The 14,052-nt window shown below is 40.5% G+C and overlaps 1 protein-coding gene across 1 annotated transcript in view; it reads left to right on the top strand.

Moving 5' to 3' along the window:
- Positions 1–316: 316 nt before the first annotated feature.
- Positions 317–14,052, top strand: part of LOC128619996 (inositol polyphosphate 5-phosphatase K) — a 36,710-nt gene continuing 22,974 nt past the window's right edge. The window contains exons 1-2 of the mRNA XM_053644579.1: positions 317–912; positions 7,646–8,311. Of these exons, the coding sequence (XP_053500554.1) occupies positions 7,650–8,311 (662 nt within the window). The 5' untranslated portion in view covers positions 317–912; positions 7,646–7,649. The remainder of the gene's footprint in view (positions 913–7,645; positions 8,312–14,052) is intronic.

The raw sequence follows: 14,052 nt of genomic DNA, 5'->3' as shown, positions 1-14,052 counted from the left end.
TTAATCCCTTTAATGTGAAAATGTAAAATTATCATCATTCAATTATTCTTTCATGCCATTTTCCCTCATTATTTTGGGTTTAAAACTTTCACCCCCCACACTCGCCCAGTCTGAGGCAGTTACTGACCCTGTGGGGGCTGCATGTAGGTGTCACTCGCGCGTGCACATGCATGAGCACGGTTGCTCATGCGTTTTGGATCCCCCGCACGCGCTTTTTACAATTTTTTTTTTTGTGTAAATAAATTTGTAATCGTTGTTACTATTTGCCTTGCAGCGGTCGCAGCCTCACGAAACGTTCCGTGACGTCACTACGCCTTTCGGTTTGACAACAACAGATGTTGGATGAGATGTGACCGAGTCCCGGTCATACACACACGCTCACGCACACTGACACACAGCATCTCGCTCTCGCTCTCTCTCTCTCTCTCTCTCCACATCTCGCACGGTTGTCCGGTAAAGGTGTCGCGTGCAGTCCCTGTCCTACGCGGGGATAAAACGCATTCACCACCAAGGACAGGACAGGACAGGTGAGGTGAGGAATCCACTACATCCGTCATCACATCATACAGGTTCGTGTGTGGTGCATGTGCGTGTGCGCGCGATGTGTTTGTGCATGTTAGTGACGGTTATCTGTTTTATTGATCACGTGACCGATCTGTCCTCACGCGCGTCCCTCGCTCTGTCTATATATACGCTAATGTATTGTGCTAATTAGGCAAGACGTAAGCTTGACAACTTTGAGGGAGGAAAAAAAAAAAAACCCCGAAACTAAACAAAATCCCAATCTTTTTGTTCGACCTGTTACAACTATTAATGGATGAATGAAATTCGTTTGGTGTTTCTGAGTCCCGGCGAAAATAAAACAACAATAACTGGCTGAGGCGGTTTATCGTTTCACCTTGTGAATAAAAGGTAAGCTAAGCTACATTTCGTACAGTCAGCAGTGACTCTGTAGTGTAGAGTAAACACCATTCATTTGTGCTACAGTCTTTATTTTTTATATTAGCAGAGGAAACAGCTGTGAAGACTCAGTGCAGAGGTTAAGGTTACAACCAAATCTATTTAACTTCGTCTGATATCTATTGCGCATGCGCGGTCGCTGGGTAACGCGGGGCAGCTTTAACACCTAATTTATTCTCCTAATTTAATAATTAGGAGATAACACACACTCGTTTAGTGTGTGTTATCTCCTAGAAATAGAAATTCAGAGTAGATAGATAGAGTAGATATTTTTGAATGATGTAAAACGTTTAAACATTAAGCTATCTACTATATATATATCTTATATTATAAATAACTTTCTTAATAAAAAAAAAGGTTTTTCACATTATTTCAACATATACTACATATTAAAATCTTTAGTCATTTTTATAGTATATATATATATATATATGTGTGTGTGTATATATATATATATATATATATATATATATATATATATATATATATATAAATCCTTCATTTATATCACAGTGCTTTTGAATTCTCAGATGTGATTGGTTAATCAGGTGTTGATGGATTTTCTCTATCAACAGCTCTGACAGTAGTGCCAGCTGTAATTCGAACCTCAGCTTTATATTAATGCGCCCGTTCTAATACGTTAATGTTTCTATAGTAACAGCTCCTTCGTGGGGACGCCGGTAATAATGGATTTTAAAAAAAAAAGTGTGTTATTTTAACAACAAAATCTCATTATACTCATCAATAGGATAAGTTTTTTGTTTTTGACATTTTAACATGTATGAAAGATGTCTCCAGTGTCAGTGCTTTGTAACAGTCAGTCAGATTTCCACCACAGTGCTTTCCGGTATTCTCTGCAACACGATATTTTGTTTTTATTTACTTGAAAAAAATTTATGTTTATTTTTCTATAACAGCCCGCCCCCAGCATGATTTCTTTCGCTTATATCATTTTACATATAGGCATGTAATAATAGATATTTCAATAAAAATAGACTGCTGCTTATTTTATTTTAAGAGTAGTGTACAGGATGTCACTTTCAAAAATAATTTCATGTAAAACGCTTCCAGCCCAAATGTTTCTCCTAACAGAAGGTTCCTCTTGGTTCCACTTGCTGGACTCGGATCTGTCTGAATGAAGTCTTTGAGCATCCATGTTGTGCATACTGATCAGTATCACACTGTAGCAAATCATATATATATATATATATATATATATATATATATATATATATATATATATATATATATGACAAAAATATCATATCACAATATTTCAACACATGTATAACAATATATAGGTTTCCTATCATACTACTAGCAAAACAGTAAACAGTGTTATAGTTATTTTTATTTATTGCCTACAAAAATAAATCAACACATAAGAAAATAAGGAAATCTTTGACAATTTTAAAAATAAACCGTTACATGTTATTAAAAAGCATTTTTAAAATTATATTAAAAAAAAAAAAAAAGATCTCACGATATCACTCAGAAAAGTATATCGTATATCGTTAGTTCCCAGAGAAAGTAAGGTTTAAGAACAATAAAAGTTTAAGACTGCAGGTTGATGCATGGATGATAGCGATGGTGGATAAGAGTAGGACAGGAGGGTAGAGGTAGGGTTATCACTTTTAATTTGACACACAACAGCAGGACTGGGTATTTACAAACATATACAGGACAACCACAAACCAGGACGACAGGGAAACTAGTCTCTCCTTAGAGAGAGAACGTGGACGTTGCCAAAGAAACGAACATAGCAATGAAAAAAAACCATAAAACCTGACTGCCAAGAACATCAACCAAAAACTAGAGAACTACACTAGGCCAAGAGTCTGCCACAACGATAAGTTATCCCAATAACTATATTATATCATCAGCCCTACTATTTTCAAGGTTATGATTGTTGGCATATGGTTATAACATCCATAAGCACGTGCCGCATGTTTTTTTGGGGGGGGCGGGGTTAATATTTAGAAAAGAACAGCTGAGGTAGCATGAAGGAATTTTATGTGATGGCATTCGGTTGATTAAAATGCCGACGTGTCCGGTGTAAACGCTGAGTAAGGGAGCTCAGCGTGGCGTGTGGTGCGCAGCGTGTGTCTGGACATTTATTCACGCCGACGCCTCGCTGCACAGGCCGTGCGAGTGCTGGTTATACACCTTTATTAATCTTACAGCATGTTATCCAGAAACAACTGACCAAAATCATTCACCGTTTACAGCTTAACGTTCGTTCCATGAGTTTATCAAGTTCACAGTAGTGTAGGTGAGGTCTTTGGCCTTATTGCTGCCATAGCAACAACTTGCGATGCAAACAGAGACGGCATTAATGTGATATCCATCGCTGTTGATGTGTCTCACCGATCCTTCATTCTGACGGTACGAAGGAGCTCAATGATCTTGTACAGGTGATTACATCTCTTGCAGGAGAGACAATAAACAGCTCCAAGGAGTGACGGGGACAGAATATGATCCTTAATGGGCTGTGAATTTATTGGATAAAACAGTGCAGTAGATATAATCTGACAGATTATTTGTTTGTCTCCTGACAAAGCAGATGTTTGTGGGTTTTTTTTTTTTTTCGCCGTCTGTTGATGATAGAGAGACGGAGCATTCAGAAAAGTGCTGCAGTTTTCCAACTAGCCATGTGAGAACGGAGCTATACTGCGGACGTAAATAAGGAGCGAAAAAGTGTAGGGTGGACATTTTGTGTTGTACAGTGTTCCTCTCAAGGTTTCTTCCTCATATCATTTTAGGGAGTTTTTCCTCACCCCCGTCACCACCGGCTCTCTCATTAGGGATAAATTCACACACTTAAAATCTGCATCCTGTGTTTATATCTTTCTGTAAAGCCACTTTGAGACAACGTCCATCGTTAAAAGCGCTATACGAATAAAACTGAATTGAATTGAACTGAATCGTGAAGGTTATTGTTTGATTTGTGACGTTACTGCTCTATAAACATCTACGCTCTGGGAAATAAAGGTACCAAACGATACTTCTTCTGGTCACTGGAGGAACTACAAACATGTCATTAAGTTTACAGTCCTCAAGGTTCACTTTTGTAACTTCAATTATTTTTCAAAAGGTGTAGTATACACATTTCCAGGTGAAAGATAAATACTAACGGTACAAAACCTGTACCCTTGATGGAAAAGTTAAAGTACAGTACAGTTTGGTTCCTTTATTTCTGAGAACGCAGGTACTAGATAACGAAGTACACAGCGTAGAGAAGGGGTGCGCAGCTAAAATTTTTAACCCAGTATAGAAATGACGGAACTGTGTGTATGTAAACAGTGACCTTTTAATGTTTAACCATTGATGATTAGTCAGTGGCTATAAATAAGACGATTTGAATTGGTTATGTCACGACTATTGACTAGCGACTGAGCGGATGAGACGTCTGTTTTGAACTCGAAGCAGTGAGAATAAGCACAAACGGGCAAATCCTCACAGCCACAGCTACGCTCCAAACTCTAGTGGAAAGCCTTTCCAGAAGAGTGGAGGTTATTAAATCTGGAACTGGGTACTCTAGTTCCCTCCCCGAGTCCAAAGACATGCATTGTAGGCTGATTGGCATCTCTAAATCCGTAGTGTGTGAATGAGTGTGTGAGTATGTGTGCGATTGTGCCCTGAGGTGGGTTGGCATCCCATCCAGGGTGTACTCCTCCTTGTGCCCTGAGTCCCCTGGGATAGGCTCCAGGCTCCCCCGATCCTGTGTAGGAAAATGGATGGATGGGTGTATGGCTTTGTTCCACTAACTCTGTATATGGTGTAAGGATGCAGTGCAGGCTGTGAGATTTCTAGCATAGTGCCTACATTAGAAATGCAGTCAAGCGCTAGAGCAAATAAAAAGTGGCTAATCATTCAACAGAGAATGATTAGACCCCGAGCCAACCGTTTCACCCCATTAGTCTCGAGTCACGTGATTTCATAATCGCATTTTTATTTCTTTACTTATAAGATAGGATAAGTGCAAAATATTAGACGAAGTGTCACCAAACGTTTTATTAAACACCAAACGCAAACAAAAGCGATATCAGAATGAGCCGACAGGGGTGTACCTCAGTCTTCTGTCGTAGAAGCGTAGAAGGATGATAATATCAAGAATGTCGTTATTTTTTATCAGTGAAGAGGTCACTGAGCCTTTGTGGTTAGTAGAGAAACTGGTGCGAACCAGAGACCAAGGTGATCATCCATCACAGTCTGATATGAATAATAATATAATAATGAATAATAATAGATAATAATGTGCTAATATCCGATACCCAAGCCGATTCTTAAAGCATACGTTGTTCAATTTAGGCGTAATAAAGAGTTCATTCGTTCATTTTGCGTGAAAGGTAGGTCCATGTCGTGTCAGTCATCACATAAAACACAGCGGAGCAGATTCAGAGCGTCACATCAGACCCGAAAACAATCCAGGGTTTTAACATTGGGCCCCCGTCTGATAGAAACACAGAAGTGAGCAGAAGTGAATATATCACATTAATAACACAGGTGGTGTTTTTACAATGGATACTTTTAGAATTTTTTTAGATGAGGAATTGTTCGAATTGAATTTGTTGGAAGGGCGTAAATAATTTCGCACATCAGTTTGAGAGAAATCACTATTACTACTAAGTTTATGTCGGATTGATTTGTTGTTAGAGGGTTTTATATTTTATATAGTATTTTTTTCTTATTTTAGAGGGTGTCGTGTCTTTATTATTATTATTATTATTATTATTATTATTATTATTATTATTATTATTATTTAGGGTTTTTTTTTAAATACTGTGGATAGTATCTTTGTCTGAGCTGTGTTTCTGCATATTGTTGCATGAAAGACTGTTATTCGTTGTCTCTTTTCCTTTCTACTGGCGAGAATAAACAGCACCGCAACATCTTCCACACTTGACTTCACACCATTTACTTCCTCATCAAACACTGCAGTGCATGTGATCTCACCCGGTCTGTTTGTGAAGATCTGTCCCGAGACGCCACTGCGCAAACTCGCCGATCTGTCCACGTCGAGCAGATGGAGCCAGAGCGAGGCGTTATCTCAAACACACTCGGACACTTCTCTGGACGCGGATCAAGTCCACTGTAGGAGTAAATTACAGTCAGGAACTGTAGTGAAGAGTGTTGACTTTCTTTAATCAGTTCGATCTGACCTTTTAATGATCGGTCAGTGGGCATCACTCAATCGGTGCGAGGAAAAGTATGCCGTCTGTAATGAGGAATTATGGGATTGCAAAATTCCAGCAGAGATTGTTGGGCCATGGGACGTTGTTGCCAGGCAACGTGAAAGTGGAGCAGGAAAGATGAGGGAGGGAGGGAACGAGGGAATGTCTGTCATCTGCAGGGAGGAAGATGATCCTCACTGAGCGATAGATCTGAAAGCCTACTGATGTCAGCCATGACGTCCTGACCAGGACAGAGACGGGACATGAAATCTAAAACCCACAAACACACACACACACACACACACACACACACACACAAAGAGAGAGAGAGAGAGAAAGAGAGAGAGAGAGTGTCCTGCAGACAGCATCAGACGTTGGAAGGAGGAGGTGTGAAGAGCATACTAACTCAGCTTGCCTTCATCGCACCCTTCACACTTATCTCCTTATCTGCATCAAACAAAATACATATATTTTTAAATTACAGCTCAAATTTCATTACTGACATTTTCTGAAATTCCCACTAATAAAATTTAAAAAAACAAAAAAAACCAATGAGATCATTAATTAAAAGAATCAAAAGAATTAAAGACTGACTACATTCAATTACACCTGCTCACTAGCTTCTCAGCTTGAACTATGGACGGACATGTTTTTAATGCCAGAATGTTGAAACTTTATAATGGGCAACTTCTCACTCTTGATTAGTTTAAATAAACTTTTAAATTTTAAAAAGTTTAAAATTCAACTTCGGCTGATTAGTTTAACGTTAAAGCTAACAGTACAGCACACTTACCTAAAGAGGTTCTTAATATGAGCTCTGCAGCTGATCAGCTATTTTTTGCAAAAGCATATCAACACAGGCACCTAATAAAACCTAAGCTGAAATTCTCCATTTTCTTGTCAAGTCATTAATTAGTTCAACCTGACAGCCCACTGCCTGCTAAACGCATTTGACTAATTTAGCTCTTGCTCTTTTATGAAGAGTATATGCGACTTCTTTGCTAAGTAGTTTAAATGCACATATGCAGCTAGATTTCTGCCTCTTAGATGGAAGAAGCATTGAAAAATATCATTTGCTGAGTCTGTAACCTAACAGCAAGTTGAGAAGCATTATTAAGCTTTATTGCGTTCCTTGCATGACAGATCACAGCGATTGCAGAACGTTTTAAAGAGACATTAACAAGCGCTCCACGTTGCTCCACAGCGGCAACCATGTGTCCCCGAATCGCTAGGATGAAATTGCTAAATTTCATGAATTTCATAAAGTCATTCCCGCTGTGTCCTCAGGTGTTGTCAAGCATCAAGTATAACCCCAGGCCAACATGGCTACTGAGCTAACTAACTAATGCTAGCTAGTTACATAAACTTCCTGTTACTTATCTAAGTTTAAAAGTAGCAAGTCTTCTGGAAGATAGTCTTCCTTTAGCTGGGTGTTTGTCTCATGTCTTTAGCCTGCTTTGTTTATTTATTTATGGTTTAATATCAAGTAGGTTTTTGTGCTTTTTCTGAAGGTTGATGGATCCAGCGCAGCCTGGCCAAAGCTGCTCGTTCCTGATGCAGTCCACAGGAGCACAGAGGCTTAGCCCATCTTCAGTTCCCATCCTGCCCCCTCCGGCTTCAGTCTTAAACCCTCCAGCACTCAGCACTGCCAAGACATCAGATACGTCCCTGCAGGAACGTGGAGGCCCAGCGTCCACCTCTGTAGTGTCCGGCTCTGTTAGCATCAGCCGACCCAGGCCTTCTGCCAAATCTGGGGTAAAATCCCCCAGAACCGTGGACCCTCCTGCCATTTTACCTATTATTCCAGCGACAAGATCTACATCTCAGTCTCCTACGGAGTCACTACAAGGACGCCGCAGCCCACAGAGCTTGCAAAATTCCCAACTCAGCCCCAAAGATGCTCAGCTCAGTCCAAATGCTCCACTTAGTCCAATTCACACCCAGCGCAGCCCCAGCACCAAGCCCAACTCGTTAAATTTCCCTAGTCCTTCTGTACAACCTGGTCGGAGTGCAAATACACACTCGAGTCTCCTTCCTAAACCAAACCTTAACGCTCAGTCCATCCCTATCCCACAAACCAATCTCCAGAGCCAAACTCCAGAGCCGATCATCATAAGTCCTGGCACTGCAGAAAAAGCTCCTCACAAGAAGCCCTCCAATGATGATGGAGATTTTAGGTAAGAATGTCTCTCTTCACAATTCATAAATATATATATATATATATCAGTATTCAAACAGCTTTGGCTCAGTTTTTCTGTGGCACTTGTGAATGTGTTGCCATAGCAATTATACAGCAGCTTTTTTGCTTAAAGGTGAAGCATTAGTCTTACTAAAGATTAATGATATGCATCATTCATCCCTCCTTCTGAGGTGATCCGGTGCGCATCACGGTACGTAATCAACCATCCAGAGTATGAAAGAAACTATAAAATGATAAGATGCAATTCATTATGAGACTGGAGAAGTGGGAGGACACGCCTCCTTCAGTGGAACTAACAGGTACAGAGGCCACACCCCCTCTGTTGGGACTGACATATACAGAGACCCTGGATGCGTCTGAAATCGTGTCCTGTGACAGGACGTACTGCACGACCGTTGAAATAGTACGTACTAATCAGTATGCGTGTGTGTAGTATGAATACAATCCCAGACATACTGCATCCGCCATGTTGGCATTGTTATGTGACCTTCGACGTCATCATAAACACAAAAACCTTAAAGTGACCACCAGATTAAAGCAACAGACCTAACGGCAAAATGCACTTCAGGAAAGTAAACTGAGTTAGTAATTTCATGTGGGCGGGGTTAACAGGCTGAGATAAATTCGTTGCCTTTAGCTTTGCCGGCTAAGGTATGATTGAGATCACAAAAAAGTTTTCAAACTCTGTGACAACTGTTTTGTTGTTTAAACCTTCAACAAGTTAACAATTTATTCAGGTATTGTTAAACAAGTCCTGTTTAACCAAGGTTTAATACTTAAAGGGGTCGTATGATGCTTTTTTGACTGTGACTGACAGCTACACTGGCCACACCTTCTTGACTGACTGGCAGGTACGAGGGCAACTCGTCCTTGACTATGACTGACAGGTGCACAGGCCACACCTCCTTGACTATAACTGACAGTTATGAAGGCAACTCCTCCTTCACAGTGACTGACAGGAACGAAGGCAACTCCTCCTAGACTGTGACTGACAGGTACACACGCCACACCTCCTTGCCTGTGACTGACAGGAACGAAGGCAACTCCTCCTTGACGGTGACTGACAGGTTTGAAGGCAACTCCTCCTTGACTGTGACTGACAGGTACACAGGCCACACCTCCTTGACTGTGACTGACAGGTACACAGGCCACATCTCCTTGACTGTGACTGACAGGTACACAGGTACACAGGCCACACCTCCTTACTGTAAAGCTAAATATTGAGACAGAATATGTTCTACTAAAGAAAACCTCAAGCTTCAACTTGAAAATCTTAAGCCTAATTGGAGGCTCTGAGGATTGGGACAGGGTTGTTTTGGGACGCCGTCTCCCTCGAGTCTGCGACTCCACAGAGAGTAAAACAATTAGAGCAGAGACTGTCTGATTTCCCTGATCTGTGTCTTCGTCATGGTCTCTAGGCTGTGAGTGACAGAATGAGCTCAGCGAGCTGCACTGGCCACGTTCCCACTCACAGATATCACACAGCAGCTTGTGCCACATAATCTTCAGCTTCTCTGCCAGGCTCAGGATGGCAAAACATGACAAAACATTTTTAGTAGTAACTAGTACCCTGTGAGGTAATCCAGCATGGTCTGAACAGATACCAGCTTCCAAAACACAGACCGAGCTGCTCAAACTGCAAGATGGGAATCGTTTCTAAATGATCATCATTAGTGCAATATCATAGACATGTTTTTAAGACAACAGCACTATAATAAATGCAATTAGGAAATCTCAGGTTCATTTATTGATCAATTATTTATGAAGGTGGAAAATAACTTATCAGCTGGTCAGACCAAGCTGAATTTATCGGCATGGTAGGGCATTTATGTTAGGGCATTTATCGGCATGGTAGGGCATTTATGTTAGGGCATTTATCGGCATGGTAGGGCATATATGGTAGGGCATTTATGGTAGGGCATTTATGGTAGGGCATTTATCAGCATGGTAGGGCATTTATGTTAGGGCATTTATCGGCATGGTAGGGCATTTATGGTAGGGCATTTATGGTAGGGCATTTATCAGCATGGTAGGGCATTTATGTTAGGGCATTTATCGGCATGGTAGGGCATTTATGGTAGGGCATTTATCGGCATGGTAGGGCATTTATGGTAGGGCATTTATCGGCATGGTAGGGCATTTATGGTAAGGCATTTATGGTAGGGCATTTATGTTAGGGCATTTATCGGCATGATAGGGCATTTATGGTAGGGCATTTATGGTAGGGCATTTATCAGCATGGTAGGGCATTTATGGTATGGCATTTATGGTAGGGCATTTATGTTAGGGCATTTATCGGCATGGTAGGGCATTTATGTTAGGGCATTTATCGGCATGGTAGGGCATTTATGGTAGGGCATTTATCGGCATGGTAGGGCATTTATGGTAGGGCATTTATCGGCATGGTAGGGCATTTATGGTAAGGCATTTATGGTAGGGCATTTATGTTAGGGCATTTATCGGCATGATAGGGCATTTATGGTAGGGCATTTATCGGCATGGTAGGGCATTTAGGGTAGGGCATTTATGGTAGGGCATTTATGGTAGGGCATTTATTGGCATGGTAGGGCATTTTTGGTAGGGCATTTATCAGCATGGTACGTTTCTATCAAATTTATGCACATGATGCAAGTCATATAAGGAAAATAAGTTAATCATATTTGCTTTACATATCAATGATATTTCTCATAAGAGTTGAAGTAATGCTTTATGACACTTTTCCATTATTCATACGTAACTATGCAGGAATTAAGCAGCATTAACTCTTAGGTTAATATTGTTAACTATTAAGGAATACTAGTTAATTAACTATTGATTTTGTTTCACTATTGACTAAGCAGTAATGTCATTTTGTTAGTCTTACATTTCCCCTACAGAACTGCTAGCTAACTATGACTCTTTTATAATACCTGCACATAATTAAACATAACAAAAAAGCAAAAAAAAAAAAAAAGGCTAAAAGCATGAACGTAAAAAATTTTTAGGCAGAAAAAGTCTGCCTAGAAAAATAAACAGCGCAAAATAAGTGATTATATAATTACACATATAACTACTGTAAAACATTTTGTATATTGAATCCAACCTTTTTTATTTATTTATTTATTAGTATTCATCGACCCAAATCTCCAAAACACACTGCATTTCTGAAACCGTACAGGCAGCTCTGTGCTTTGGCTCAGTTTGTGCCTCGTGGCTCAGTTTCTCAGCTCATTTCTACAAAAAATGCTGCAACCCAAAACACAGCATGTTTGGTTCATATCCTGCAGTCGGGTCAATTCAGGGTCGAATCGCTTTCTCACTGCAACTGAACTGCGCTAGAGTTCACCTGGAAATCGAGACCACATCACTTAGACGCTCTTGGACATTTACATTTATGGCTTTTGGCAGACGCCCTTATCCAGAGCGACTTATATTTATCTCATGTATACAACTGAGCATATGAGGGTTAAGGACCTTGCTCAAGGGCCCAGCAGTGGCAGCTTGGCAGTGCTGGGATTTGAACTTATGACCGTCCGATCAGTAGTCTGACATTTGAGCTACCACTGACCCCTTGTTTGACTGACAGTTATGAAGGCAACTCCTCCTTGACTGTGACTGACAGGTACACAGGCAACTCCTCCTTGACTGTGACTGACAGGTACACAGGCCACACCTCCTTGACTGTGACTGATATGTACACAGGCCACACCTCCTTGACTGTGACTGACAGGTACACAGGCCACACCTCCTTGACTGTGACTGACAGGTACACAGGCGACACCTCCTTGACTCTGACTGACAGGTACACAGGCCACACCTCCTTGACTGTGACTGACAGGTACACAGGCCACACCTCCTTGACTCTGACTGACAGGTACACAGGCCACACCTCCTTGACTTTGACTGACAGGTACACAGGCCACACCTCCTTGACTCTGACTGACAGGTACACAGGCCACACCTCCTTGACTGTGACTGACATGTACACAGGCCACACCTCCTTGACTGTGACTGACAGGTACACAGGCCACACCTCCTTGACTGTGACTGACAGGTACACAGGCCACACCTCCTTGGCTGTGACTCACAGGTACACAGGCCACACCTCCTTGACTGTGACTCACAGGTACACAGGCCACACCTCCTTGACTGTGACTCACAGGTACACAGGCCACACCTCCTTGACTGTGACTCACAGGTACACAGGCCACACCTCCTTGACTTTGACTGTCCAGTTGACCAGAGGACCAGTTGTTATTTACAAACCCACTTTAAGTTTATAGTGTAGTACATACTGCAGTAATGTTTTCAGTAGTAGGTCATAGTGTGATTCGATGGCTGTGAAAATGCACAAAGTAGCCAAATGTTACAGGAACTCATGTGTATTTTACGCGTGGTTGTGTTTTACAGAAACAAAAGCAGTCATCGACGAAAATATTAGGCCATTAGTGTGTCGCCAGTGCTGTCAATTTGTGTCTTTCTACGATTTTATTTTTCATCCCTAGCCATATCGATGTTTTCTGGGCACTGTCCTAATTCATTTACACAACATGCTGTAGGACTGATGGACTGTAATGGCTGTAATGGCCTGCTTCTTTCTTTAATTATTCATTCCTTTATTGATTTACTCATTTATTATTAAGTAGGAAAGCCCTACAGAGACTAGCGTCTCGTTTTCAGAGAGAACGTACATGTTGACAACAAGGTAATAAAAACGTCCTTCCAAAACGGTACCCAGGGAATGCTGGAGATGCTGGAGATCATCTGGCATCATTTGGCGCCGGCCAAATGATGCCAAAATATATGTTTTTCTTTCATGAAGCAAAGATTTTATTCTAAATGTGGAACTACAACAATCAGACATTGGTCCTGATGTAGATTTAATGTTCTCCCAATGTTGTTAACTCAACAGTGGGATTTAAAAATAACCGAAAAACTAGATTTTTTTATTATTATTATTTTTATTATTATTATTATTATTATTATTATTATTACAGTTTTCTATTTCAATGTTTTAATGTTTTAATTAATTTGACAAGTTTTGCATTTAAAATGATTAACAGTCCTCAGACGTTCATTGTATTCTGAATTTTTTCCACTGGAAGGGCAAAAATAGCAAAAGTGAAATTTCCCAGGTTCTCCATTAATGTTATTGTTCTGTAATTAAGGATGTGGTTCTCTTTTAATGGCATTGTTCTCTAAATAACAGAGTGGTTCTCCGATAACAATGTAGTTCTCCATTAATGGCATTGTTCTCTAATTAAGGTTGTGGTTTTCCATTAATGGCACTGTTCTCCAATTAAGGACTTGATTCTCCATTGACGAGGTTGTTCTTTTTTAACAGAGTCGTTCTCAATTAACTTCATGGTTCTCCATAAATGGCATGGTTCTCTAATTAAGGATGTGGTTCTGCATTAGTGGCACTGTTCTCCATTAACAGTGTGGGTCTCCATTAACAGTGTGGTTCTCCATTAATAGCATTGTTCTCCAATGAAGGACATGGTTCTCCATTAAGGATGTTGTTCTTTTTTTAACAGCGTGGTTTTCCATTAACTTCATGGTTCTCCATTTATGGCATTGTTCTCAAATTAAGGATGTGGTTCTGCATTCGTGGCATTGTTCTACATTAACAATGTGGCTCTCCATTAACAGTGTGGGTCTCCATTAATGGCATCGTTCTCTAATTAATGATGTGATTCTTGAATAATAATAGTACTGTTTTCTGATTGATGACGTGGT

This window comes from Ictalurus furcatus, chromosome 16, assembly GCF_023375685.1.
Source record: "Ictalurus furcatus strain D&B chromosome 16, Billie_1.0, whole genome shotgun sequence".
Classification (NCBI taxonomy): domain Eukaryota; kingdom Metazoa; phylum Chordata; class Actinopteri; order Siluriformes; family Ictaluridae; genus Ictalurus; species Ictalurus furcatus.
Note: the sequence above shows the minus strand (reverse complement) of the source record. Positions and strands in the feature narration are given on the sequence as shown.